General features: G+C 36.2%; 1 protein-coding gene across 3 annotated transcripts in view; it reads right to left on the bottom strand.

Moving 5' to 3' along the window:
* Positions 1-27,303, bottom strand: part of SYT2 (synaptotagmin 2) — an 81,308-nt gene that overhangs the window by 18,902 nt on the left and 35,103 nt on the right. For all 3 annotated transcript variants that reach the window (XM_087929281.1, XM_087929283.1, XM_087929282.1), the window contains 2 exons: positions 2,245-2,458; positions 947-1,107 (listed from right to left, as the gene is read on the bottom strand). In XM_087929281.1, coding sequence (XP_087785407.1) covers positions 947-1,107; positions 2,245-2,446 — 363 coding nt within the window. In that variant the 5' untranslated portion in view covers positions 2,447-2,458. The remainder of the gene's footprint in view (positions 1-946; positions 1,108-2,244; positions 2,459-27,303) is intronic.

Here is a 27,303-nt window from a genome sequence, read left to right as displayed (position 1 = left end):
CCTTGGTTAATTTAGGGAAAAAAATTAAAATATATGCAAAAGGAGATTAAAAGCCACTTCATTGCTTTTAAAAGTTATAAATTGGTTCCTTGTAAAAATGTTTGAAAAATATGTGTACTTTATATTAATTCTGTGTTATGCTTAAGACTTTTATATCACTTACTGTATTTTGGAATTCAGATAGTTAATACATTTTATAAATTTATAAATAAATAATATATAAAGAAATGTTTCATATATACAATTGAGAACTATAGATTTCTGACAATAAATATTTTAAAATATTTGTTACAAATGGAATTAGAAGCTCCTGGTTTTATGGAAAGAAATGTATTCTTATTTTTGTCTTTATAAGAGAAACTGACTGCCAAAATTATAATAATAATAACAAATGCTAAAATAAAATAATAAAGTAAAATTAAATGCAGTTACAATACTGTAGTAAAGCCATACTAAAATTAAACTATGGTATTGTAGTAAAGTAAGATTATAGCACAATAAAATGAAGTGACTTCTTGTTGTATCAAATACAGAAAGCAAGCAACTGTTTTATGAAAAAAAAAGCTCAGAAAAAAAGAGGGAGCAAAAATTAGAATATGGATTTTGTCACCCGAAACAGTGACTATTGGTCTCATTTTCTGAATTCCTCAACCTGAAATATTATCATGGTCTACCTCTTAATTTTTTAAGAGTAATCAAGTAATCAATTAAGAGTAATAGTTCTTAGACAAACTTTTCTATCCCTCCAGTTCTTGTTTATTTCTTGGTCTGGTATATTTTCTAAGGCAGAGCAATTTGTTTGTTTGTTTGCTCTCTTGTTCTTTCTTGTACTCTCTTGTATCTATGCCATTCTAGATAAGCCCACCAGAAACATGAGCACTTGTTTCCCCATCTCTTAAATAACTGCAGTTTCCCAACTGGTCTTCATCCAATGATATATGTTCACCTGGCCTTTCATATCTTTCATGTTCATAGCATTTTTCATTCCCTTTTTGTCCTTCTTGTTCTTCTTCTTCTTGCAACAGCATTTCTTGCAGATGCAAAAGCAACAGGTCAGCAGTAACAATCCAGCAACGACAGCAATGGCAATCAAGGCCCATGGTGGCACTGTGAAAATATAGGCAGAATATGGGGAATAGGATAGCAGGAAGTACTAGAGGTTTCATATTACATGCACAGCCCGCAAATGTCATTTCCTTAAGGTTGTGCATGTCCTTTAAAGCAAGTTTAAAAGCCTGTGTGACTTCAGATGCAAGGAGAGATGGCAGAGAATGATTCTGAAGCAACTCCTCTGGGCCTTCCAGAAGATGCAGCTGCCTCAACCACTCGGGACAGGCTCTTTGCAGAGTGCTTCTCTTCACATTTTGCAGTGCCCAACTTATTTTTTTAATAGCATTTTTTTTTTATGTTTTCCAATTCAGGCTCACCTACACAACTTAGATCAAAACATTAAAAGCAACTATTGAAAACACATTTTAAGGAGCAAAGTCACAATACCATAGTCAAAAAAATTGGGGTTATTATTAAAGTGCAGAATCAATCTCTGTTAAAACTCACAAGCTATCATCACTGCTGCAAGACTAAATGCAGAGAGGTTGGGAGGGGATTCCATAAATGAGGTAATTGTGACCCACTCAGAACATTTCTGAATGTTGCCACTCAAATGGCTGATCCTTTGGATCACGGGTGTCAAACTCACATCCTGCGGTCCAGATAAGTCACGTGCTGGCCACACCCATGTTCGGTTTAGTGAATGGGAAAAGTCATGATACATCATGTGACAATGCCATCAGAACGCAAGTTTGACACCCCTGCTTTGGATAATCTATTTCTAATGCCAGAATCTTTTCCCAGTGTAGAACATTTCTTTCCCTCTTTGATTTTCTATAAACAAAGCCATCCTCCATTACTCTACATTACCTCAACTTGAAATTATTATTAGATTAACATAGCCTTTCTAGTAAGTCCCCCGCCCCCCAGTATCTTTTCACTAAAATGAAAAAGAAAAGTATTTCAGGCCACCTTCTACTTTTATCAACCAACATCCTTAAGTAGTTTGGTCTCTTTAATCAAATATATAATTCTATTTCTTGCAACTGATAATAAAAGGGGGAGGAAGGTAGATGGGCATCTAACCTTTACATTCTATAGATATGCAAAAGGTTAGAAAAAGCAAGGATGGAACAATGAGACCCAGAAATATGTTGATACCAGATATATCCAAGATAAGATCATGTTACTTACAAGGTATACTATTTATTTCATTCATAAGCTTTTCTTTAAACTTTTCAAAAGTGTCCTCCGTATTCTCCACTGGGCCTGATTGCGTTCCATTTTCCTGGGAGACTGCTGGTGCTACTGTAGTGGTAGGAGGTACTGGAGCACCTGTGGTAACAGCTATTATGGGTTCAGGTTTGGGATGTTTTTTGAAGAGGTTCCAAGTCATCTTTTAGGCACCCTGAAAACCAGAGACACATTACATAGTTCAACCCAGATTTTTCCTAGAACATTTCATTTGACAGTAACATTACGTATAATATACAAGGCTGAATATTTGGTTTTCCAAGTAATTTACATACCTAACGTAAAATTATTTATATTTATATTTGCACTGGTATCTCAGAATAGTTCATAATTTCTTTATCCTTTAGATAAAAAAGTGGAATGACAAGGAAGACCACATATGATTTTTGTATTGCCCAATTCTGCTTTATCAGAAATACCTCTCACTGAGGAAAATGAACCAAAGCTACATATTTGTGGCAAATGTATGCGAACCTCTAGAATTATCAATTCATTTGAAGCGACTTTAGAGTCAGGTGTTTCAATCAAGGATGATAATCAGGTACAAGTGTGGGAGATATTGCTTTATTCAATGACCAGATTCCTGGGCATTCACTATTAAAGTCTGATTTTTACCACATAGGTAACATAAAGTGCAAGTGTATCATAGCTTGAACAAAGGAGATTTCTGAAAACCTCCAAAAAAACTGTTGGTGTTGCTCATCAGACTGAAAAGTTACAAAACTATATCCAAAGAGTTTAGACTCCACCAAGCAGATAATGTACAAAGGGAGACAATTCAGCATCATTATTAATCTCTTCAGGAGTGGTGAACCAACTAAGATCACATCAACTACAAGTTGTGTAATATTCCAAAAGGTCTCAAAGAACTTCAGGGCAATGTCTAAGGAACTAAAGGCCTCTTTTGAATTGGCAAAAGTTTTCATGTGATCACCATCATGAAAACACTGAACAACAATGATGCATATGGCAGGACTGCAAGGAGAAAACAACTACTCTCCAAAAAGAACATCACTGCCTATCTATAGTTTGTACAATGTGTAGTTTTGGATAATTTTCCTCAATAAATCAACATACAAATATTATGTTTTGATTCATTTGTTACTTGAGTTACTTGACTGTAGTAGAATTGTGCCATATGGGCAGGGGTGGGATCCGACGGGTGTAACTACCAGTTCGGTGATCTACAATTTGCTGTGCATGTGTGTGAATCGTCATCAGCTTGCTACCTGGACAGCTGAGCAGTGCTGCATGTGGGTGCGCAGCGTTTCCAAAAGCACTTTTTTCCTGCTTTTTCAACCGCAGTTGTGCTGTACACAGCAGCTGAGGTTGACAAAGCAGGAAATCAAGATCAGGTAAGAGCCCGGGTGGGCAGGTGGACCAAAACAGCAGCAGACATAGAACTGAGAGTTACAGCTTCTACAGAGCTGGACAGAACCGATAGAATCCCACCCCTGCATATGGGTTTGGAACATATGAAGCAGGCAGTAGGAATAAAGAGTGCATAAATGGCATGTAACTCTCTTCAGCCAAAGCTTACCAATCTGCAAGCAGTCCTCCTATGACAATACTTCTCAATGCAAAACTCAAAAATGATATCATACTTATCATAGGTGCCTTGAATGCTAAAGTTGGAAGGAAAATAGCATCTGGAATAATGAGAAAATTAAGGCTTGATATACAAAATTAAGTAGGTGACACAGAGCTCTGTCAGGATAATTTGATATTAATATCAGTATCATTTCCCAACATCCTAAAGAACAGGTCTAACACATGGACACTGCCATGGAAACAATATCAAAATCAAATTGATTGTAAATATTTTTCAAGTAAACTTAAGAGTACTACTCACTCAACAAAAGCAAAGCTTGGTGCTAACAGCAGCTTGGGTCATGACATTCTTGTAAAAAATTCCAACTTAGATTAAGAAAAATATAAAGCTAACAGTCTCCACAATATCCCATGCAGTGTGCTGTTCCAATATTCCAAGTATGCAGTGAATTAAAGACAGATTTGATAAATAGTAAAAAAAAAAACAACTAGACATCATGTGCCTGGTTAGGTCATTTCAGGGATATTTCCTTACCTAAACAGGGAAACAGAATGAGCACAGGCAGGCAAAAAAAGCAGTGAGAGGGTGAGCGACTTCCAACTTCCTACTGGCTTCCCAATTGAGTTTCCTTGTGGGAAACTGGCAGTAGAAACTTGTACTAAAGGAACATTTCAGCATTTCAGAGTTCAATGCTTTTAGCTTTTATATATGGGGTATATACAATTGGACATCAAAGAAGTCATCTCTCTCTCTCTCTGTATAAAACGGCTGTGAAAGTCTGACTCACAGACGAACACTACCTGATGATGGCAGATGAGATTCTGCCGAAACATTGCTACAACTTTAAAAGCACAACTAAAATGACGTGGGAAAATACCCAAACAAAGCTGAATACCATATATACATACATACATACAGGCATGCATGCAGGCATGCAGGCATGTATGTATACCACTTACATGTGGCTATACTTGAGCAGAGTGAAGAGAAATTTAAAGTGGACTCTTAAGGGAAAAATGAGGAACTCACCACTATCAAGGTCCTATGTCTCCATACCTGAAACTGGTTTTCATTGCTCTAAGGCAGTGCTCCCCAACCTTTGGGCACCAAGGACAGGTTCCAAGGAAAGAGGTTTTTCCGCAGACTAGGGGGGATGTGGTTTTGTGTGCTGCCTGCATCCCACAGATGCAGCTTCACTTGTTTGTGTGACCTGGTTTCTGGCATGCTGCGGACCAGGGCCAGTCCATGAACTGGGGGTTGGGGACCCCTGCTCTAAAGGATGCATATACTCATGTATACCCACTTATTTTATATGAATTAGATTTCATCTAGTTGCTCTTTGGTAGGTTTCAGAATTTCAACCATACCTCAAACCCAAATCCATCCTTTTTCAGAACATAGCTTTCATTCATTCACATAGAATTCCTACATATTTATGACACCAAATAAGAAATAACAAATGCCTCTTTTCTGGTTTTATTCTTTTGCATCTCTAAGTGATTAATATCAGGGTTAACTGGGCAACAAATAATATCCAACAAGTAACGTGTATAATTATTTCTTTCCTTTTGTAATCATTTAATAGAGAAAAGATCAAGAGAATGAGGGCACATTGGTGGAAAAGTGGAGGGCAAATGCCAACCTGGCAGTGGAATGGCTAATGAATCTATCATTTCCTGCTTCTTTACCATTTTAACTTCATTTCAAGTGTCTGTGAGTGGGAAGCAGCTATTTAACAAGCAGGATGGTTCTTAGGTCTATAAAGAAAATGTAAGGAAGGCAATTGACTATCCATCAGCTGCTTTATGCTGATCAGAACAAACATTGGCTAGGAAAGATTATTCACAGCATGCAGACTCAGGTAGGAGATGTTGCAGTATCCATAAGCAGAGTGTTATTTTGTATACTTGAATTACACAGTTGGAAAATAAAGGCAGAGTACAAAAAGTTCAAGGCCAAACTCTGTATGTTTGCAATGTTAAACTAAATTTTGTGACATAGTCAGGCATGCTGTTAAAATGTAATTTATCAATTCAATACTTTTCCTTTGTGTTTTCCATTGATGTAACTATTCCCATTCCTGTTGCAAGACAGGGCAAAATAGGAAACAAAACAATACAGAATCTGCAGAGTACAGAGAATTGGATGCTCTTCTAAAATTACTGTCTTCAGGGGAACACATTGAATTGTTTTAGTTTCTACAAAAACAAAATCTCAGGTTACATTTCTTCATGCATTTGAAAATGCAAATAATGAGGGTAATTTAGGGAACCTATACAAATGCTCCAAATGTTAACCTTCAGGTTGCTGAAAAAAATTGTGAAGTATTTACAAAGAATATATGCAAAATATTTTCATGGTGTTGCAGAATTTTCCCTACCCTTTTAACGCCCCCACCATCCTTGAATATGTAATTGCTATCCTTGCATCAATATTGCATGAGATGATAAAGAATCAGCTATTTTCAGAAATTAGGTTGTGTAATGGAATGAGTAGATGGCCTTGGAGAGTGAGGGGAAGACATGCTGCCTAGGAAACTACTAGACAAGAGAGATCAGGAGCCCCCAAGTGGCCTAATGGTCAGTAAATCTGAAAGCACAAACTTCTGTCACTTTTAACTGCTTCATCGATTAGGGCAGAGTCTTCCTACATTTCTTTCTCTGGCTGTGTTTTCTCTTGCCTCTCTTGTTTGAGAGGTTCGGACCATAATTTTCCAGTCACAGTCTCTGCTTGGTTATATTCATCCTCAAAGTTTAGTCACTTTTAAACTTAATTTGAAAAACAAAGATCAATATGGCATGACTGGGTTATAGGTTTGCCTAATAAGCTAATTTTCCCCACAACCCATGAAGCATCTGATGCAAATCAAGGTTCTATTTCTGGTTATATACTACTACTTGAGAAGACCTGCTGTCTTTTCCCAGGATTTCTCTTTCCTCAGAAGCCTCTCAAAATAGTCAAGAAAAATAATAATCTTGTCTCTATAAAAGCCACAGTCGATTCTTTCAACAAGAACTGTTCTTGACTATGACAATTTTTCTTGCATTATATCAATTGTTAAGCTCCTGGCCTACATATCATTTCTTGTATTCTCCACTAAGCCTTTTAAAATTCACTTTGTATATGTTCCAGTTTTTAGAAACATATACTTTAAAGTCACACTTTGGTTTTAATATCTAACATTTTGCCCTTCCTTCCAAAATTGATTCACTCTATAGAACATTTGGGTTAGTTTTAATTATCCATTGATTTAATAGTCTCAACATGTATAGAAAGTGTATACTTCTGATTGAATTGGTCCACCTTGAGTGTAATTTTTTTCCTAATTACTGAGAAAACAGAATAAAAACTGCAACAAAGATTCCCTAGATCTTTATATCCCTTCAACCACTTTCCCTGGATGGAATTAGCAGTAAGTCCAAATTCCTGCAACTAGTCACTTAACATTTGACCTCAACATGGCAAAAATGTAAGTCATCTCAGATGCAAGTGCTGAATTTGTTGAGAATTGGTAGGGGAAATGGAGTCAGAATGCATGACAAATGGATTAAGGGTATCTACAATCAGCACTGTAAAGAACTGAAAAGAGTATTCTGATATTCATTGCAGATAAAAAGAGAAATATTAATAATCCAGAATGAAAATGGAACCCATTGTTTTAAAATTGCTAAGACATTGAAAATTTTTCCACTAACAGTTCAAAATAACTTTAGCTAGAGAAAAAGTGATTGGGAATATATACAATATGTACTTTTTATAACTTTTATAACTGCAATGTTGTGTCATTGTTTTTTGCTCAAGGCGAGCCTCTCGAGTTGCCAGAAACCATTTTAAACTGAAAAATCAGCTTCCTCCAAAAACAGACATCTTTAATTATCATCATCTTTTAATCATTTAATTCAAACCATTACCATTAAATCAGAATAAACAGACCGATTCTGCCTAAACCCCATAATGTAGCTGTCAAACCACTCCAAAGATTACTGCCGATTCATATTAAATATGCTCAGATGGGAAAATTATGAAATATGTAGGAAATATTTATTTATGAATCAAATTTATATGGCTGCTCATCTCATATAAAGTGACTCTTGGTGGTATACAAATACTTATGAAATACATAGGAAATAATCATATTAACATTTTTAAAAGGTCATTTTATTTTGGAAGACTCACATTTTTGGACCACATGATATCCTTGGCTTGAAAAAGATATATGCCCCTATTTCAATTGGTCCAGTTAATGTGTAAAGTTTCTGGAATGTATCCCTATCCAATTATTCTAGATCCCCCTCTTTTCTAAGCAATAACACATTCCAGGAGTTTCACTTCCGAGAAGCAGAGGGGGAAGCAGAGATTCAGTTTTGAGGTGGCAGGTGGAGGTAGTAATGCCTAAAGGCAAGCAACTCCAACATCCTTAGCTCAAAACGTGTATCCCCTCTCTTTCTCTATTGGCTGCGTTTGCACATTCTAATAAACCATGATGAATTAAATGTGTGTAACATGTTTACTAGCATGATATGAATCCAGCTCTGAAGTTTGTAAACCATGTGAAGAGGCAAAGAAGAGATTTTAACAAAATCTTTGGCTTAATGTATTTGGATGTGGCTCCTTATAAATATACTGCTCAAAAAAATAAAGGGAACACAAAAATAAGACATCCTAGATCTGAATGAATGAAATATTCTTATTAAATACTTTGTTCATTACATAGTTGAATGTGCTGACAACAAAATCACACAAAAATTATCAATGGAAATCAAATTTAGCAATGCATGGAGGTCTGGATTTGGAGTTACACTCAAAATTAAAGTGGAAAAATACACTACAGGCTGATCCAACTTTGATGTAATGTCCTTAAAACAAGTCAAAATGAGGCTCAGTGTGTGTGGCCTCCACGTACCTGTATGACCTCCCTACAACGCCTGGGCATGCTCCTGATGAGGTGGCGGATGGTCTCCTGAGGGATCTCCTCCCACACCTGGACTAAAGCATCCCCCAACTCCTGGACAGTCTGAAGTGGTCTGTGGTCACCACCTGCAGAACCACTCCTTTATTGGGGTTGTCTTGCTAATTGCCTATGCTTTCCACCTGTTGTCCATTCCATTTGCACAATAGCATGTGAAATTGATTGTCAATCAGTGTTGCTACCTAAGTGGACAGTTTGATTTCACAGAAGTGTGATTGACTTGGAGTCACATTGTGTTGTTTAAGTGTTCCCTTTATTTTTTTGAGCAGTGTATATAGATATGCATGCAGTGGGGTGGGAAGGGAATGGGATTTTGCAGTAACCTTCCCCCAGGAGTGGGGAGGGAATGGAGATTTTATCCTCCCCCTGCCATGCCCACCAAGCCACAGTCACAGAACCAATAGTAAAAAAATTTGAATCCCACCACTACTGCAGGGATAAAATGAAACATGACACCACATATGCCTTCTTGGGAACTATAGACAAAAAGTAAAATATACATATAAAAACAGTGAAAAATATTAGTTTCTGTGCGGAAATATCCATTTCCCTTTATTAAGTTACTGAGCAGTAATTTACTGTAATCTACTGTACACTGCAAAAATATCTCACCAATTCTAATCTAACATCTTGCCACTATGCCACACTTTAAGAAAGCACACCCAGATTTTAAGGCAAGATAAGACCTTTTACAGAATTAACTCATAACTGGAACACATCTGAGTCAAGTATTTTCAAAATTCTTCATTGGTCCCATTGTAGCCTCTTATCTTGAATCTGTTGTCATTTATGGGGGTGAAAGGCAATAACTACTAGGAGCCTGCATAAGAAACAATGGCACATGGGTATAACCATTTGTTTTCATAATCACCAGTAGAATGCATCCCTGAAATGGAAAACCAAAAGAAAGAAATCACATTATTTAGTTTTGAATGAATCAAGTCTCAGGGTAATTAGCAACTCATAACATTAGTGCCAGGATAGATTACTGGAAATGAAATACTGAAAAGAGTAATGAAAAGAGTACATAGAAAGGTAGACAGTTCTCAGCAAATAAAAAGCAAATTACATTTGACATGATCATTCCCTTTGTTTCCAAGAAGATATTCTTTTGTGAACTTCTTGAGTACTGTATTGCAAAAATGCTGAAAAAGAAATTCAAGTTGACACAGACATCAGTACATGGGGATAACGCCAGATGCTTAATTAGCGATTAAACTACAACATTACCAAGTCATACAATACTAATCTGGTACATGAATATACAGTTAGAGGACAATTCTTCTCGTGTGAGGATTTGGCTGTAATAATGTTATGAACAGCGTTGTACCACAAACACTACTGATTTCACAATCTCATTCCCAGAAACAAATCTCATCTTATTCCTTTTTGAATTGTTTTATCAATGCACATTTAAATAGGCTGGTAAAAGGTCGTCATGGTGGATACAACATTGGGTGCAATTTGTAATGAATATAACTAACTAATTTCCAGTGAAGAGCATCCATTAAAACATACACACAAATGTTTCCACATATTTTAAAGAAGAATTGCATATTTATATCTATTTTGAATAACTTCAAGTGAGATAAAAGAGTTATAGATGCTAAGGTTCTTATCAGAAATCCACTTTGGAAGAGTATATGTGTCCTTGCATTCTCAGTTTCCAGACCTTTGGACTGGAAAAAAAAACCACCACTGCAGTGTGCAGTGCACATAGTAACATGTAAATCCCATTTCCCACAGAATATGTTGTTGGTATCATTCACCATATTAGGTGAACTTATTTTTTAAATATATAAGTCTTCAGTTTACTGGAACCATAAATTGATGAAGAAATAATAATATCCCAGGTCCTTGGGAAGGTGGATATAAATGTTCCAAGGTGCCTTTTTTCAGGAGGCAATTGGGCTTCCTTGTTTTTTCTTTGAAGAACTTTCGCTTTTCATCCAAGAAGCTTCTTCAGCTCTGACTGGATGGTGAGGAACAGAAGGATTTATATTTCTTGCAGACAGCTGGTCATTTGCATTGTTTTATGTTTATCTGTGTCCTCAGGGTCACCTGAGTAGTGTAAATGGATATGGAGTTTTCTTGGCTGCATGATGTTTTCTGCCCTGTGTCCTTTCCCTGTTGAAAATAGGCTGTTGGGGATGAGTCTGTGTTGTCTACATCTCGAACTGAAACACAAATGATACCTGTAATCTGAATTATTTTTGAGGGGGGGGGAATAGTGATATTGATGGATTATACCTAGCCTGCAGCAATGGAGGCAGATATTCACTTCATGTCAAATGAACTGTGGAAGAAGAAAAGCATTCATTGGCTAAAGACAGCCAAGAACAATAGAGACTGATGAACTCTTGACTCATAACACACCAGAGAAGACAAAGAATTGGGAAAGATCACAAAGTATCAAGATCTGAAAATTGAAATTGACAGATTATGTCATAAACCAGTACTATGCAGTACTATGCATAATAGTATAATTCAAGATTCACATAAAAAATCCCATACATTGTATTGAATATTTAAAAACGTTTTTCAATACGTACATAAACCTGTTTTAAATAAAATATAAAGAATCCTGGTACATTGATTGTAAGGTTTATTCTGACTCTTTATATATTTTATTCACATTCAATATAGATATTTGAGAAAGATTGCTTGGGAAAAGAATGCTAAAATAATTGATGAAACTACAAATGAAGATGACAATTATTTAATATATAAATAAAGAAGTCTTCACTTACAGACATCAATTCTGACTTAAATTAATTAACAAGTATTCCATTTTGGCCAAAGAGATTTACTACCCATTAAATACCATCTGATATGTATCAAGTTTTGATAAAACTCACTTGATCATTCTTAATCCCTTAAAAGATTATTTGTTGAAGTCTATTAGCAAAAACAGCAGTTAAAATGTAGTATCTATAATCAATGAAATAGGTTATTAATGCTACTTCAACAATTTCAAACATGCAAAACTGAAAACCCTTCTGTATTATGTCAAAATCCAATCATCTTAAATCTGCAACTAGAGCATTTGCTAAAACATTTGAAGCTGGTATTTCAGTGTTTCTCTACTGAATGACAGCATCCATGTTATTATTTTCTCAGAAACCTTTACAAATAGAACTCTTCTGGAGAGTAGACGCATTCATTTCTTAGTTATTATATAGTACTGTTTTACCATGACTATTTAATTGTATAATTGTATTTTGTGATTAATATTACAAAGTTATTAACAACAGAAATAAAATGTCATTAATAAACAGTAGAACGTTATACTAATTTAAAGTTGTACTTAGTTAAAGAATACAAGTTAAGAAGGTATGTTTCTCAGGGGAAAAAAAATCAAACTATCTATTTTACTTATTCAAATTATAAGGTAAGCTTCCAAAAAAACCCCATGAATGCTGAGGAAGAAATTCAGATCAAAATATTTTAAGAGAACTTATAGAAAATATAAATGTCAAGCACAAAAAATCAGGAACCAAGGCGGTTCAAATGAAGACAAGTTTATTGCATGCTATCGCTCTCTACCAGAATATGATCTACTAATGGTTAAGGCAAATGGTTGAGGTAGGTAAGGGTCAATGGAACTCAGGATGGGCTGGACTTTGATCTCTTGTGGGCATGAATAGGAAACTGATGATGTGTTTGACCCATAGGCTCAGCCTGGTCATCTCCTACCACATAGCTATATATCTTTTTCTATATATCTATCTACATCTACACACATTTGGAACACACCCCAGTACTTCTAACAAATGACTATGTCATCTGGAATTATTAATAAGACTCCTATTGCACATTGAATGACAATATTAGGGAACTATAATCTACATAGTTGGGAACTACAATCTATATATCCAGGATCTTACACACAGTATAATCAGCTCATGGGCTCTCCATTCTCTTGGATAACTTCCCATGCCACCATGCTTTTCAATTTCACCAGTTGAAGTTTCCAGATGTTCTTCAAAGGTAACCTCATAAGTGTATTGCAATAGTCCATTCTGGACCAAGGCATGAGTAGTAACCATAGTAGTCACTAACTATGAGCATAATCAGTGAACCTGAAGGGCTATGGAGACCTGACTCTTCTCCCAAGACATGTCCAGAGATCTTATGGGGATAGATATGGGGACACCCCTTTGAATGCTACCTTAACCTGGGACATGTACCAGGTGTCCCAGTTTTAAAATCTGAATGTATCTTGGGGCACATATATTTGCCTTTATTCACTACTTTAACCTTTCAAGTGAAAATGGGAAACTTAAATGAATGTTCATTATTACAATTCTGGGCATTTTGACTATAATTCTGGGGAATTGCAGGGTTTTTTTTTTACAACCAATATGTTTAACTGAAGAAAAGCTATTTGAATAACTTGAGTTTCCCCTAAAAATTCCTCTTCATTCTTTGTGCAATATTGCTATAGAGAAACAACAAAGAGAAACCCACGAATGTAAAAAATAATAATTATGGTGATATTCCAAAGACTCCTCTTTCAATTCAGCCTGGACTTTTCATCCACTTCTGTCCTAATCTTTGCACCAATCCTTGCAGCTGTCATCTTAGAAGTCAGCAAACAGCATCATGCATATCATGCAAAGACAGAGTTAATTCTGCAGTAGTGGAGAAACAGACAGGAAAAAGTGCTGAGTCACTATGCTACCTTTCACTGCAGTACTTTCATCCCACCCGACAGAGAGAGCAATCCATGAGCAGGAGCAGCTGAACCAATCTTCTTTATTTTCAGGCATATGATTCTCCCAGGATGTCATTCCTCCTATACCAAGAGAGGCATAGAAGGACATGGGCTACACATTTAGTCCCATGGAGTCAAAAGCAGCCACCTGACTGCAGAGGCTGATGCAGCCACCCCACTTTCTGCTTCTCCCCACATTCCAGCACTGCTCAGGCAGCCTCAGGGTCACCCGGTTTACACAGAATTGTTTCAGATCCCCCACTCACAGAGAGAATGTCCTGGCAGACACTCTAATGATTGTACCCCTCAGTGTTTCATTTTAAAAACATATTCAGATACATCCTAAATTTCTTTTTCCTTGTTCCAACTTTTTAACAATCCTCCAAGAAACCACAGAGGACATCTATAAAAATGGGAAGGTTATTGTGTATGCACTTTTACATATTAAAAATTGGTCTAAGCATGCATTCATTTGCAAATCCGTTTGTGTATATTTGTGCTGCAAACACAAATATAAAATCCGTATAATCTAAAGCATGGGATTTACTTTGCCTTTTATGTCGACAACAAAACAAAACTAATTAGCATCTATATATTTAAAGATTCCATTCACTGGATATAATGACCTTTTATAAAAAAACTAATGCAATTCTGAAAGGTCTGTCTCATAAACATATTGTAGATACCTAAAATAAGTGTCCCTACAGGGACAAGATTTGAACTGATTTTCACAATTTGCAGCTTAATCTACATGTGATTTAATGCACTTAAAACCCAGATTCCCTAGTCCAATTGAATTCAATAAGATTTTCTCCCAAATGAAGACTGTATAACATGTGCCGTTATATTGCACCAGCTGTTTCTCCTCCTGTAACAAGTTTACAGGCTTGGCACAAATCATGCAGAGTTGCATTACCTTGCATAAAGGGCTCTTCTCAGTTGCCAAAATGTGATCTCGTAAGAATAACTGTGCTAGAGGAGGCCAAGGCCCTTCTTAGTTTATATTTTATTTTCAGAACAACCAACCAGATGCCTTGGAGTTGTCCCAGGCAGGAGATGGAGACATACTCATCTCCCATAGTGTACCTTTGCAGCTAATATTTGGAGACAATAAACCCCCCAACCTGAAAGTAACACAGTTTTCAACTCAATAGCCTTTGACAGAATTTATCCTCCATGAATTTATCCAATTCCTTTCAAAGCCATCCAACTTAGTGGTCATCACTATATCTGCTAGCAATGAATCTCATGGTCAAATATGTAACATATCAAATCACACATTATTTCCCCAAGAGAAACTTCAACCAGACAGGCAGTTTCATTGAACAGTCTTTCATCCTAACCTCATCCTTTCTCCCTGTTATTTGTGGCATCTGTATTATATGCATCCTTTATTCTCTTTTTTAAGCTAAAGAATCCAAAATATTCCAGATTTTTCTTATAAAAAAGCTGTTCTGAGCTGCCTGGTAATTTTGGTTGCCTTTTTTTCAAATGTTGTTGTTAAATTTATTTGCCACCTATCTGTTCATGAGGCCACTCTAGGGCCTAGAGTAGCTTACAACTATAAACAAAAATGAAGAAATAAAACAAAGTTTAATAAAAGTAAATATTAGAATAATAAAACAAACATGGAAAAAGAAAATACATTGATATATCTAGTTTTTAAAAAAGGTGGGACAGTGGGCAAAAGAAAGTGAGTGGGGGGGAGGGGGAGTCTGCTGATGGCCACATGACCAGAACTGCACCGAATGCTCCAGAAGCAGATGTGTTGAAGGACAATATAGTGTCAGCAGTTTCTCTAGTGTGAAATTTGTCTTTCTGACAACCGCCATCATCTTCATTGAGCCAGGGGTCTTCTTCCTTAACTAACTTGTCAGAAAATTCCCAAACATGGCACAACTAATGAAGAATCTTTATTATATAGTATATAGTATAAAGTATAAAGTAAAACCACATCAAGCATTATTTGTTAGGTCGATTCTTATACTCTCCTAAGTCTATACTCAGTATCTTTTCTGCCATACTTCCAAAACTTAATAGAAACTTTGCCTAGTGCTTTTCATATGTCATAATAGGTGTGGTTACTTATTAACATTTTCAGCATATTGGCCCAGAGAAACTCCACACAACTTTCACACCAATATCTTTTTCTTGATTACTTACAAACAGCTCAGGATATATGTGACATTAGGGCTTTCTTCTCTAACATGCATCATGTTACACTTAATTAATTTGAACCATATTTGCAACTTGACTGACAATTTGAGCAAGGGATCTCCCAGAGATATTCACAGTTACTTTAGCAGTCACTACCTAGAATAGTTAAGTATCATCTGCACATCTGGCCAGTTCATTGCTTACTCCTAAATGAAGATAAATTATGGATCAATTAAAAATCACCAGTCACAACAAATAACCTTGAGGACTCCATATCTTGCTTGCCTCCATTAAGAAAATAGCTTGTCTGTTTTTTTAAGCACTTAGGCTTCCATAGAAGGAGTTATCCCATGGCCATTAACTTTATTCAATAGGAACTTTACCAAAGCTTTTCTGAAAACTGAAGCATATAATATTGAAGGGATCACCTCAAACTTTATCCCACTGAGCTTTGTCTGTTAAGCTAGCTCTGCTTGCAGAAAATATAACATTTCTAAGAGCACTACTTTGCTGATTCTGATTTTTTTTTCCAAGTCTTTACGCTTTTATTTTTAGGCAAGCTTGCCATTTACTGGATTAACTTTGGAATTTAGGTTAGTCCCATAAGGGATCATCTCAGAGCTCGTTCTCTTCTGTCCAAAGATTGAAATCAATAAACAGGTAATATGGTTGGACACCTTTGAAATTAATTACCCGTAGGAAAGAAAGGAAAAGAAAAGATCACACAAAAGAGTGATAGTTAAATAGGAAATTCAGATCTGGCTGCTACCCAACTTCACTTCTCAGTTTCTTGGCTATCTGCCTGATTATATTATTAAAGACTGGTGAGAAAGAACTGGTCAGAAAAGTTAGAAAAATAATAGCATGGAGTTGATGAAATCTTATCTGTAGACTTGAAATCAAGTTATCTGTCATCAGCATTAATTGAAAATCAAGATATCTGATAAAGGAGGGATTGAAGCCCACAACCATTTTAACTCATAATTAGTTTGTAATCTTGCTTTGAGGAAAACCAGCAGAATAGTCAATCTATGTTCCCCCCGTAAGTAGTAGGCAACAGATATGGAAGACGCACAAGGATATAGTTAATTATATTTTGGAAGACATCTATTTATAAAGCACTTGGTAGATCAGCCATGAAGACCTTAGAAAAGATATTCAAATATCATTTGGTGTCTATACCTAGAAAGATCAGAATTATGAAACCCATAATATTTCCTACAACACTCATTGGAAGTGAAAGTGGGACTTCAAAGAAGCAGAATAGGAAGAGTAGTAACACCTTTGAAATTTGGTGTTGGAGAAGACTTAGATAGAAAGAAAAAAACCCAATAGATCATCCAAGTTCTCACTTCAGTCATGAATGACCAGGCTCAAATTATCCCACTTTGGACACAGGCGAAGACCCAGCTTTCTGGAAAAGGCTCTATTTTGGGAAACATCATTTATCAGGTAGACCAGACATGAAACATTGCCATATAAACTAATTTTAGCTTATTGTAAAACTACACTAATAGAATATTGCAAATCTGAAAGTACAATTCTCCCATCATCATTTTTGCAGGCTGATATCTTAGGAAGGGCCCTTCCTGAATGTCTTGTTCCACCCACTATATAACTATGCACTATACTTCCTCTTATCTGACGTTCCCTTGGCCACTTAGAATTTGTCCACTTAGTCTCCCAAGGTCATTCCTACATACCATTACAGAAAGGGGAAGGAAAAGAGAAGAGCAAAGAGGATTGGGAGACTTGACAGAATGGTTTAGGAATAGACTGCCATGGAGAAAATCTACCTATGAGGTCATGACTTGAAACAACTTGATGGTACATAATCAATCACTCAATCAGTTCCATGTTTTGAGAGGACTATGCTGGAATGTTTGGTATCAGTGCACATGGGCATAATACTTATCTGATCAATGAAATCAATTAAGAAAGGTTAGAGGAAAATATGAAGTCAGCTTCATCTGTCTATTGAATTTATGGCATGTCTATCCATTGAAGAATAATATTCAAGGCCTTTGTTATGGAATCTAAAATAGAGTTTCAGTTTCAGAATTAAACCATTCTCTCTTACTAACCAGAGACCAAGAGATTCCTCATATAGGCCAAAACAATCTATGCAATTTTCCCAATATGGCACTCTCATCACCTCACCATCCCAACTCCTGCAGTGATAAGTGATGATAAGAGTTACAATTTAAGACATCTGGAAGGTACCAGAGATTGAGGAAAGTTGAACCATGGGTTTGCCTGCTAGACTGACTGACTCATTTTCAAAAACCACTGGAACTTATTAGTTATGTTTTCTATAAATATATCCATATGCAGAACTGAATAGATGCTGACCAGCTGGATTGCTGAGTATGATAAAAAAAAACAACTGCTGAGAGCTATAACATGCTCAGAGCAGGCACTTTCCTAGAAAACTGGCAACTGAGAATGAAAAAAGAATTGCACGTTCCTTTTCCTTACTGATAAATTGATTTAAGACAGATGATGTGTCCAAATCATTTAATCAAAGTCAATGTGGAAATCAGTCACTTTAATTTGGTACCTGATAATGAAAGTTTATTTTATACTTTCCACTTCTTGTAAAATTCAAAAACTATTGTTACTCCTTTATTATCATCCTAGCAAAACTTAATTTTGAATGATCAGAAATGAGTAAGCTGGCACCCTAACTTTATTTCTAAGCTTTCTCCTGCACATATTGTTTTGTTGTGACAAAATGACTGATGTTTATTTGTTGTAGGTTTTAACAGCACCAAAAGAATCATATTTTTGCCATGTATGAAAACAATTGTTTGTGGTGATGGCAAGAGGGCGAGATACAGATACAGATATAGATACAGATAATCAGAGTTGGAAGGGACCTTGTAGGTCATCTAGTCCAACCCCCCATCCAAGCAGGAGACCCTACACCATTTCTGACAAATGGCAGTCCAATCTCTTCTTGAACGTCTCAACTGATGGCGCTCCCACAACTTCCGAGGGAAAGTTGTTCCATTGGTTGATTGTTCTCACTGTCAGAAAGTTTCTCCTTGTTTCCAGGTTAAATCTCTCCTTGTTCAGTTTCCATCCATTATTCCTTGTCTGGCCTACAGGAGCTTTAGAAAATAGCTTCACCCCTTCCTCCCTGTGGCAGCCCTCAAATATTGGAAGACCGCTATCATGTCTTCCCTGGTCCTTCTCTTCACTAGACTAGCCAAGCCCAGTTCCTGCAACCATTCATTGTATGCTTTAGCCTCCTGTCCCCTAATCATCCTAGTTGCTCTTCTCTGTACTTTTTCTAAAGCCTCAACATCTTTTTTATAATGTAGTGACCAAAACTGGATGTAGTACTCTAGGTGTGGTCTTACTAAGGCTTTATAGAGTAGTATTAGTACTTCCCTTGATCTTGACTGTATCCCTCTGTTAATACAACTTAGGATTGCATTAGTTTTTTTGGCAGTTGCTGCACACTGCTGGCTCATATTTAGCTGGTTGTCCACTAAGACTCCAAGATCCCTCTCACAGTTACTGCTATTGAGCCTGGTTTCACCCAGTCTATATGTGTACTTTTGGTTTTTCTTGCCTAAATGTAGGTCTTTACTTTTCTCTATATTGAATTTCATTTTATTAGATATGGCCCAGTGTTCTAGTCTGTCAAGATCCATCTGGATCTTGAGCCTATCTTCTTGGGTGTTAGCTATTCCTGCCAGCTTAGTATCATCTGCAAATTTGGTAAGTTCCCCTTCTATTCCTTCATCTAAGTCGTTAATGAAGTTATTGAAAAGTACTGGGCCTAAGACGGAATCTTGTGGCACCCCACAGCTTACTTCCCTCCATGTAGACTTAGATCCATTAAGGACTACTTGTTGAGTACAGTTTGTCAGCCAGTTGCGAATCCATCTAGTGGTGGTGCTATCTATTCCACTTTTTTCTAGTTTACAAAGAAGTAGGTTGTAGTCTACTTTATCGAATGCCTTGCTGAAATCTAAATATATTATGTCCACAGTATTTTGCTGATCTACTAATTTAGTCACTGTGTTGAAGAATGAAATAAGATTGGTTTGGCATGATCTGTTTTTAACAAACCCGTGCTGACTGCTAGTTATTATTTTACTTGTTTCTAGATGTTGGCAGATCTTTTTTTTTATTATCTTTTCCAGTATCTTCCTGGGTATTGATGTTAGGCTGATTGGTCTATAGTTTCCTGGGTCTGTTTTTTTTCCCTTTTTTGAAGATGGGAACCACATCAGCTCTTTTCCAGTCCTCTGGTAGTTCCCTGGTCCTCCAGGATTTTTGAAAGATATGGTGCAGTGGTTCTGAGATGACCTCTGCCAGCTCCTTTAAAACTCTGGGATGTAATCCATCAGGCCCCCATGATTTGTTTTCATCAAGATCAGACAGGTGTTCTCTTACTACTTTTTTGCTTATTTTAACTTTTATTTCTGGTCTGTCTTTTACAGTTATGTTTTTGGTGGGTTGAGCTATAGTTTCTTTTTGCGTGAAGACAGATGCAAAGAATGCATTAAGCAGTTCTGCTTTCTCTCTGTTGCCTGTTACTTCCTTGCCATCTTCTCTCTTTAGTGGACCGACTGTTTCCTTGATTTTTTTTCTTGTTATTTATATGTTGAAAGAAACTTTTTTTTATTATCTTTGACTTTTGTTGCAAGTCTTTGTTCGTTCTGAGCCTTTGCTATCCTGACTTTGTCTTTGCAGAGTGGGAGTGGGAGTGGGAGTGGGACACCAGTTAAGGAAGAGGAATGGTGAAAGAAAATATATGTTATATGTGACCAGCAAAGAGGACCATGAGAAGAATTGAAGACTGGTGAGATACAGCCTTTTAGGTCTGCTCCTAACAACACGGAGGAGCTGTTTTTGACAAAGAGTCACTGGACTTGACAAAGAAAATCAAGTAGGAGGTCAGAGATATCAGTCAACTTAGTTATGATGTATCAGGGACAAATAGGAGGGAACATTTTACGTGCAGCTTCAGGAAAGTTGGCACAGGCGATTTTGTGGCAATATTTACTTCTGGACCAATTGTCTCATTTCAGATCTTATTTCTAGAGATCCTGAGTCTGGGATACTGGAAAATGTCAGGTTCATTCATAACAAGACCATGTTAATCTATGACTGCATGGTGGACATATATAGGGACATGTTGTATACTATCAAAATTTGGCTGGGTGAAGATAGTAATACTGCCGTATCAAAAGCTTGAGAGCTATTGTGTGATCTCACTGAAATTCTGTCAACCATTGACTATGAATCCTTACCTATTTGCAGAATCACTATTGTGAGAGGGGGGGAAGAGAAGGGAAGGGAAAAAAGAACAGATAATTGCAAATACTCTCTGAGAATTCTTGAAGAATTGGCAACATCCCAGAAGATTGTAGGAGAACAACCATCATCTTCAGCATCAAAAAGGATAGGAGAACCAAAGAAAGTACAGACCTATCAATTTGATTTCTATAATAGGCAAGGTTTTTGAACAAATTATCAAACAGCATGTTTGACAACACTATGATGGACATGCTGCAGTTAACAGGAACCAGTACTGGCTTGTCACAAACAAATTATGCCAGACTAATCTTTTTTTTTTTTACTCAATTAGATGAGAGGAATGCCCTAGGAATAGTATACCTGGATATCAGCATAGCTTTCAGTACAGTGACTCATGATATTTTGCTTACTAAAATATAGAATAAGCTTTGATAATATTATCTCTTCCACTCATCAAATTCATTTTTAGCTAACAGGGCTCAGTGAAAGTCACATTCCTTTGTATTACACCTTGTGTGATCAATTACCCTTATACTTGGAGAGTTGTCTTTATGTTCAAACACTTACAAATATAGTTTCCTCTAGACTAGGAAGCAGCTGAATGGGAGGACACAGTAGATATAAAGCTATCAGACAACATAGGCAGCACAGAGAGATACACAACATGGGTAAAGAACCACTGGTCCTGGCTTGAGCCCTTTTTCACTTCAGCCCTTACCCATTCAGTGGAATGAATGCTTGAAGTGGGTTATGATTTTGTATTGCATCTGAACCAGGGAGTCCTGTGCTTAATTAAACTACCATTAAACTCTGGCACTTAAGTTGATTCTGCAATACTGCAGTACTGATTTATTGTTGTATATGGCTCTAACAACTGGATAAGGTTCTAAATGTGCTATATGTAAACATATCAACAATTTATTTGCTTAGGGATCCAATATCAAATCTGCTAATCAATATTCAAATATATATTATCCAATTTATGCTGCCAACTCAGGCAATGCAACAAACATTTGCTCAAACTCAGTCTTCAAATAAAAATACAATTCCATATAACAGTATCTTTATGACTTGGTTGGGTTTCAATAGTTTGATTTCTGAATGATGGAATATTCTATAAGATATCCCAAAAGCTATAACAAGAATGGTATATATTAAGGCAAACTAATCTACAGTAGCAATAAAACAGATTTGCCTCTGAAAATATATTAACTTGTTAAATCATGCAATACTAAAATCTAAGAAACGTGTTTATTGTTAGTTATTTTCCAGTGAAATCAAAAGTAACACATTAGTACCCTTGCTTACATGTCCTAACTATAAGGCTATAGTTTATATAAGTTTAGTTGTTTTTCTATAATGATCATTAAAAGACTATTTTGCTATGTGTCATTTTTCCAGAATAATGATGGCTGAAAAGAGAGCCTCATTTTAACAAGAGTTAAAACAGGTATTGGTAACCTGTTTCATCTCAATGGAGCTGGATTTGTTTCCATAGTTGAAACACAAGCTCCATATCAAGGCAGAGAGACTGTAATGAGAGAAGTATGGAAAGGTAACTGTGTCATAGTCACTTAAAATAATTGTGGCTATAGTTTACAATCAATAAAGACAAGTCATAATAGGAAAAGAGATGGGAGGGGAAGAATAAAACCAGCAATGTGGAATTTTATTTTGGTCAGTTTCTCTCTCAGACTCTAAAGCAGTGACTACTAGAGGCCACTGGTTGAGAGAGAAATCCTGAAGGAGCTTGCTTCTCAAGAGGTCTGGTGTTTGGTTTAGTTTTATTCTCTACCTTCATCAGAGAAGGCAAAGCTCGATTCGTGTTTTTGCTATGGAGTTTGTATGAACAACTATGAAAACTTCAGTCAACTTGAAATTTAGAAGCAATCCATAATTTGCCAAAACAAGAGCAAAGAAAAAATATAAATGTATATAGTGCACATATTAAAAAATAAAACTCTTATTTCCTTTAACAATCTAAAATGACAAAAAAGCATTGATAACTGGATAAGGAAAACACTGCTTGACCTGTAACCTATCTCAAGCTATCACTATGATGGAATGCAAAAGATGACAGAGGGTTAGAAATACGTCATTGGCAATATGTTTCTTTTATTCAAAGTTTCTCTGCTTTACATCTTGATTCCTTTCCAAAGCTTTCATTTTCACTGCATGCAGCTTTAATAAAGAACAGCTTTGACTGTTCTCACGTCACATGCTTAAGAAGAGAGCGTTTGAGCCCCTGCGTTCAAATACATTTTTAAAATCAAAGTTTTGAGAATTTCAGCTAACTCTCCTCCACTGGAAAACATATTCAAAGGATGTGTAAATGAATGGTTATGGCTACTTAATCTTTCAATGTTCATCCCTTCTCTCTCGCATGAATTTAAGTATTCAGCAGTCAAGAATCCAGAATCTTGGCTGGAGAACAGCTGCTAGGTAGATTTTTGAGAAAAGAATGGAAGACAGCTTAAATATGTCTTTTCTCCAACAGGACATGCTTCCCATACAGTAAAGAAGCAATCTCCATACTTTTTAGTTACACGGTTTTAACATAAATCAGCTTTCACCTTGTGATATCCACTTATGTCAGAAGTACAGTTGTTCCTAGAAACTTCAGACAACAGTCAGCAAGGCATCAACTTAGCAATAAAAATGTTAATTTTAGTAAGACTCAGAGTAAACTGTTTGCTAGAAACCCCTGTCTGTTTTTAGAGGGCATGAGTTCTCTTGAAAACAAAACATGTTGCATTGTGGAATTTACATCTGGAATTCAAAATCATTAGACTGGTTTTGCATGCCTAAAATGGTCCACATATCAGTTTTGTAAAGTTTAAATGACTATTTTAAACCTAGGAGGTTTAAGGTAGCTGATTTTTAAACATGAATGCCTATTATTTATTTCTGAAATGGTTTTCATATTTGCCTTTCTCACTTCTGAAATACATTAATATGCACAATGCAATATTGGCGCATAAAATATGAATGCCTGTTATTTATTTCTGAAATGGTTTTCATATTTGCATTTTTCACTTCTGAAATATGTCAACATGCACAATGCAATATTGGTGCACAAAAAAACCCCAGTTTCTTAAAATAAATAAATACTACTTCCTAAAAAGATTCTCATCATCAGTCAGCATTATTTTTTCAAGGCAGGATGATAATGACTACTTTTTGCCAAAAAGGACAACACCAAAACATAATTTCCCCCCCTTTAGGGTGTCGCCTACCACTACCAGTATATAAGACATTGTATGGTTTTACATTATCTGAAAACCCATGTAATAATATAGCAAGCCATGGCTAAGCAGTGACTTATTTCTAATGTGCCTGCAATTGAATGCAACCAAACTTTGAAATAGCTTCAGGCATATGGGCTTGTTTTTCTTTTTTATCCCTTTTCTCCAATGCATTTCAGTATTTTTCCTTCTGAATCCTGAAAACTAAAAACATAGTAAGCCAGTATAACTTAAACATTAAATAAGAGTTGCCATTTGCCCACCAAACCAAGAACAACCTATTTTATATTTCTACCCAAAATAAACGTATGCTATAATCGGGGTTTGCGCCAAGCCAGGAAAGAAGAGAAGGAATTATGCAATCTACAAACAGAGAAAAAGACTATATTAAAGAATGACATCTAACTACAAATTATGGATGGATAGGTCATCAAGGTCATTGTTTCTCAATCTCAGCAGCTTTAAGATATGTAGATTTCAATTCCTGGCAGGCTGGTTGGGGAATTCTGAAGTCTGCACATCTTAAAGCGTGCTGAGAAATACTGATCTAGGTCCCGCCAATATAGCCACAGCATTTTTTTTTCATACAGCAATGGACATATCTACCCTTCCTTTCTTCTGCAGTGATGAGGACCCACAAAAGGAAGAAAAGAAATTGGTCTTTGCAGAGCAGCCAATCTGTAAGAATATTGAGGGTTGTCAAATGCAGAACTCAAGGGCAATATGAGGGCAGTGAGGAGGCGCTTTCTTAAATGCAGTCACTTACATTGGTCCTGCATATATATAGTAGACAAACACACACTTGCTAGGGTATTTTCCTTTTCCCAGTAGTTTTCAGCTTCCAGAAAGAAATTGCATCCATGTTCAGCTATAATAGTAGTATCCTGGACAATGCTTCCGATAGCCTCTAGGGGGCTCCATTTAATTGGAAAAAAAGAAATGTAAAAAACGCTGAATAAATAAAGTTTTCCAACAGTCCAAACAGACTCAACTTCCGTTAGATATTAAACAATAGCTGGCACAGAACAGCTGGCCCTCACTTTCTTTCAAATGACATCCTCAAAGAACATGCCAGCGAAATGATAAATATGTAATGAGTAAATACTCTCACTTCCAAATAATTTTTCGCTTTAAATATCAAGGTTCTGGTTTTGTATGTACCTCTGTGAAAACTTCAGGTGTATCTTTTTAACAAAGGTCCTCTAAATTTTATTTAATGTCTAAATATGTTACTGATAGTGTGGGACTATAACTCACATTTTTTTAGTTTTTAGTCTGGTGCCTTAACCATTACATTATACTAGTACTCTATATAGAGACTTATACAGTTGTCCCGCTTCTATCAACAATCCTGTCAACATTCCTAAAAGATACATTGGAAGTACATTGTACGTTGCCTAAAGCATAAATCACACTGAGTGAGGTTTCCTTAGAGTTACTAAGTGTTATTAAATTGAAAGGGCCTTAAATTTTTTATAAACATCCCTATTACCCTATGGTGGGTTTTATATCTAATGTTACACATCTGTTTACTTTTACTTTTCTCTGTTGAAACAATTGATAATACAGTCTCTTTCATTTATAATCCTTCCCTGGTAAATGAGCAGAGGAGTCACTTTGCTAATAAATAAATATAAATATAAATATAAATATAAATATAAATATAAATATAAATATAAATATAAATATAAATATAAATATAAATATAAATATAAATATATATATATATATATATATATATATATATATATATATATATATGGATCTTTGGTTGTTCGGGTTTTCTCCCGCGTAAGATTCAAGTATCTAGGCAACGTTTCGATGAAGTCTCATTCATCATCTTCAGGCTTCTGTCTTCGGCTCTGTGCTTCTCAGAGTGATGTGAGCTTGCAGTTGCTTCTTCCTTTTAACTGCTAGTGTGGGTGTGACTTGATTGGGTGGGGGCTTGGCTGTGTTCTGATTGGGTGTGTGTGTGTTCTCATTGGAAGGGGGTTTGGCTGTGTTGTGATTGGTTGGGGGGTTGGCCGTGTTCTGATTGGTAGCATCACAGCTCACCAGCTCAAATCCCCCAGCAACTAAGACTAACCTGAGCACAACCAAGCCCCCAGCTGAACAGAACACGCCTCCAGCCAATCAGAACACAGCCAACATATATTATATGACATAGAGAAACTTCAGGACAAAGCTTCAGGGCAAAGAGTCCAGAGTTTACTATCAAGTGAATTGGTATATAGAATTGTAACTCCAAATTAAAACGCATAGTTTTGATTTTTTTTAAAAAATAGCAACATTGATGGCTGTTTTGTATAATTACAGAATTAATCCTCTGGAGTATGACCAACACATGTTCAATTTTTAGTTACATTCTTTTATGTGCAATATTTGAATATAATGAATGTCTGAAATATCTTTCCTTCCTTCTTTTCTCCATTCATTTTTATTTTTATATTTATTGCAGTGAGAGTGACATCAGGACACCCATTCCTACAGATCCATTGATACATTTGCAAAGTCTGAATAGATCTGTGTCCTTTATATATATAGCAGATGGCACACAATGAAAAAAAAAGAAATGAATACATTCCTGCCAGCTATATGGCTGAACAAAGGCTGAGCAGCTTCTTCCAGGTTATGAAACAGATCATAAATCCTGGGAAGTAGCTTCTCCCCAGGATTACAAAACAAGAAAAAATGAATCACGCATTGAATATAATGTATGTGGGGATTCTCAATCACCCAGGTCACAGTTGTCTTCAAGGTACTTTTTTTCTTCAAAAGGCAACTGGACTGTTTTTTCCTTGAGGAAGAAGAAAATGTTTCGCTTCTTATCTAAGAAGCTTCATCAGACCATTGGTTTGAAAGAGGGTTAAAAAGAATCCATCCATGTTAGAATTGAACACCCCTCCCTCAACAGAGGGGAGCACCAACGATCTCCAGTTTACAACACAGTCTTTGAAGCAGTTCCAAGAAAATTCCACTCTCAATTGCTTCCTGATTCAGATAATCCTAAGGGCAAAGGTAAACCCCCAAGTGGCCTCAACAGCTCTCAGTTAGTGCTAACACATGACTGCAAAGAAATACA

The sequence above is a fragment of the Pseudonaja textilis genome, chromosome 3 (genome assembly GCF_049901715.1).
Source record: "Pseudonaja textilis isolate UNSWEBS1 chromosome 3, rPseTex1.2, whole genome shotgun sequence".
In the NCBI taxonomy this organism is placed as follows: Eukaryota; Metazoa; Chordata; class Lepidosauria; order Squamata; family Elapidae; genus Pseudonaja; species Pseudonaja textilis.
The sequence above is the reverse complement of the archived record's forward strand: the minus strand, read 5'-3'. Positions and strand labels throughout refer to the sequence as shown.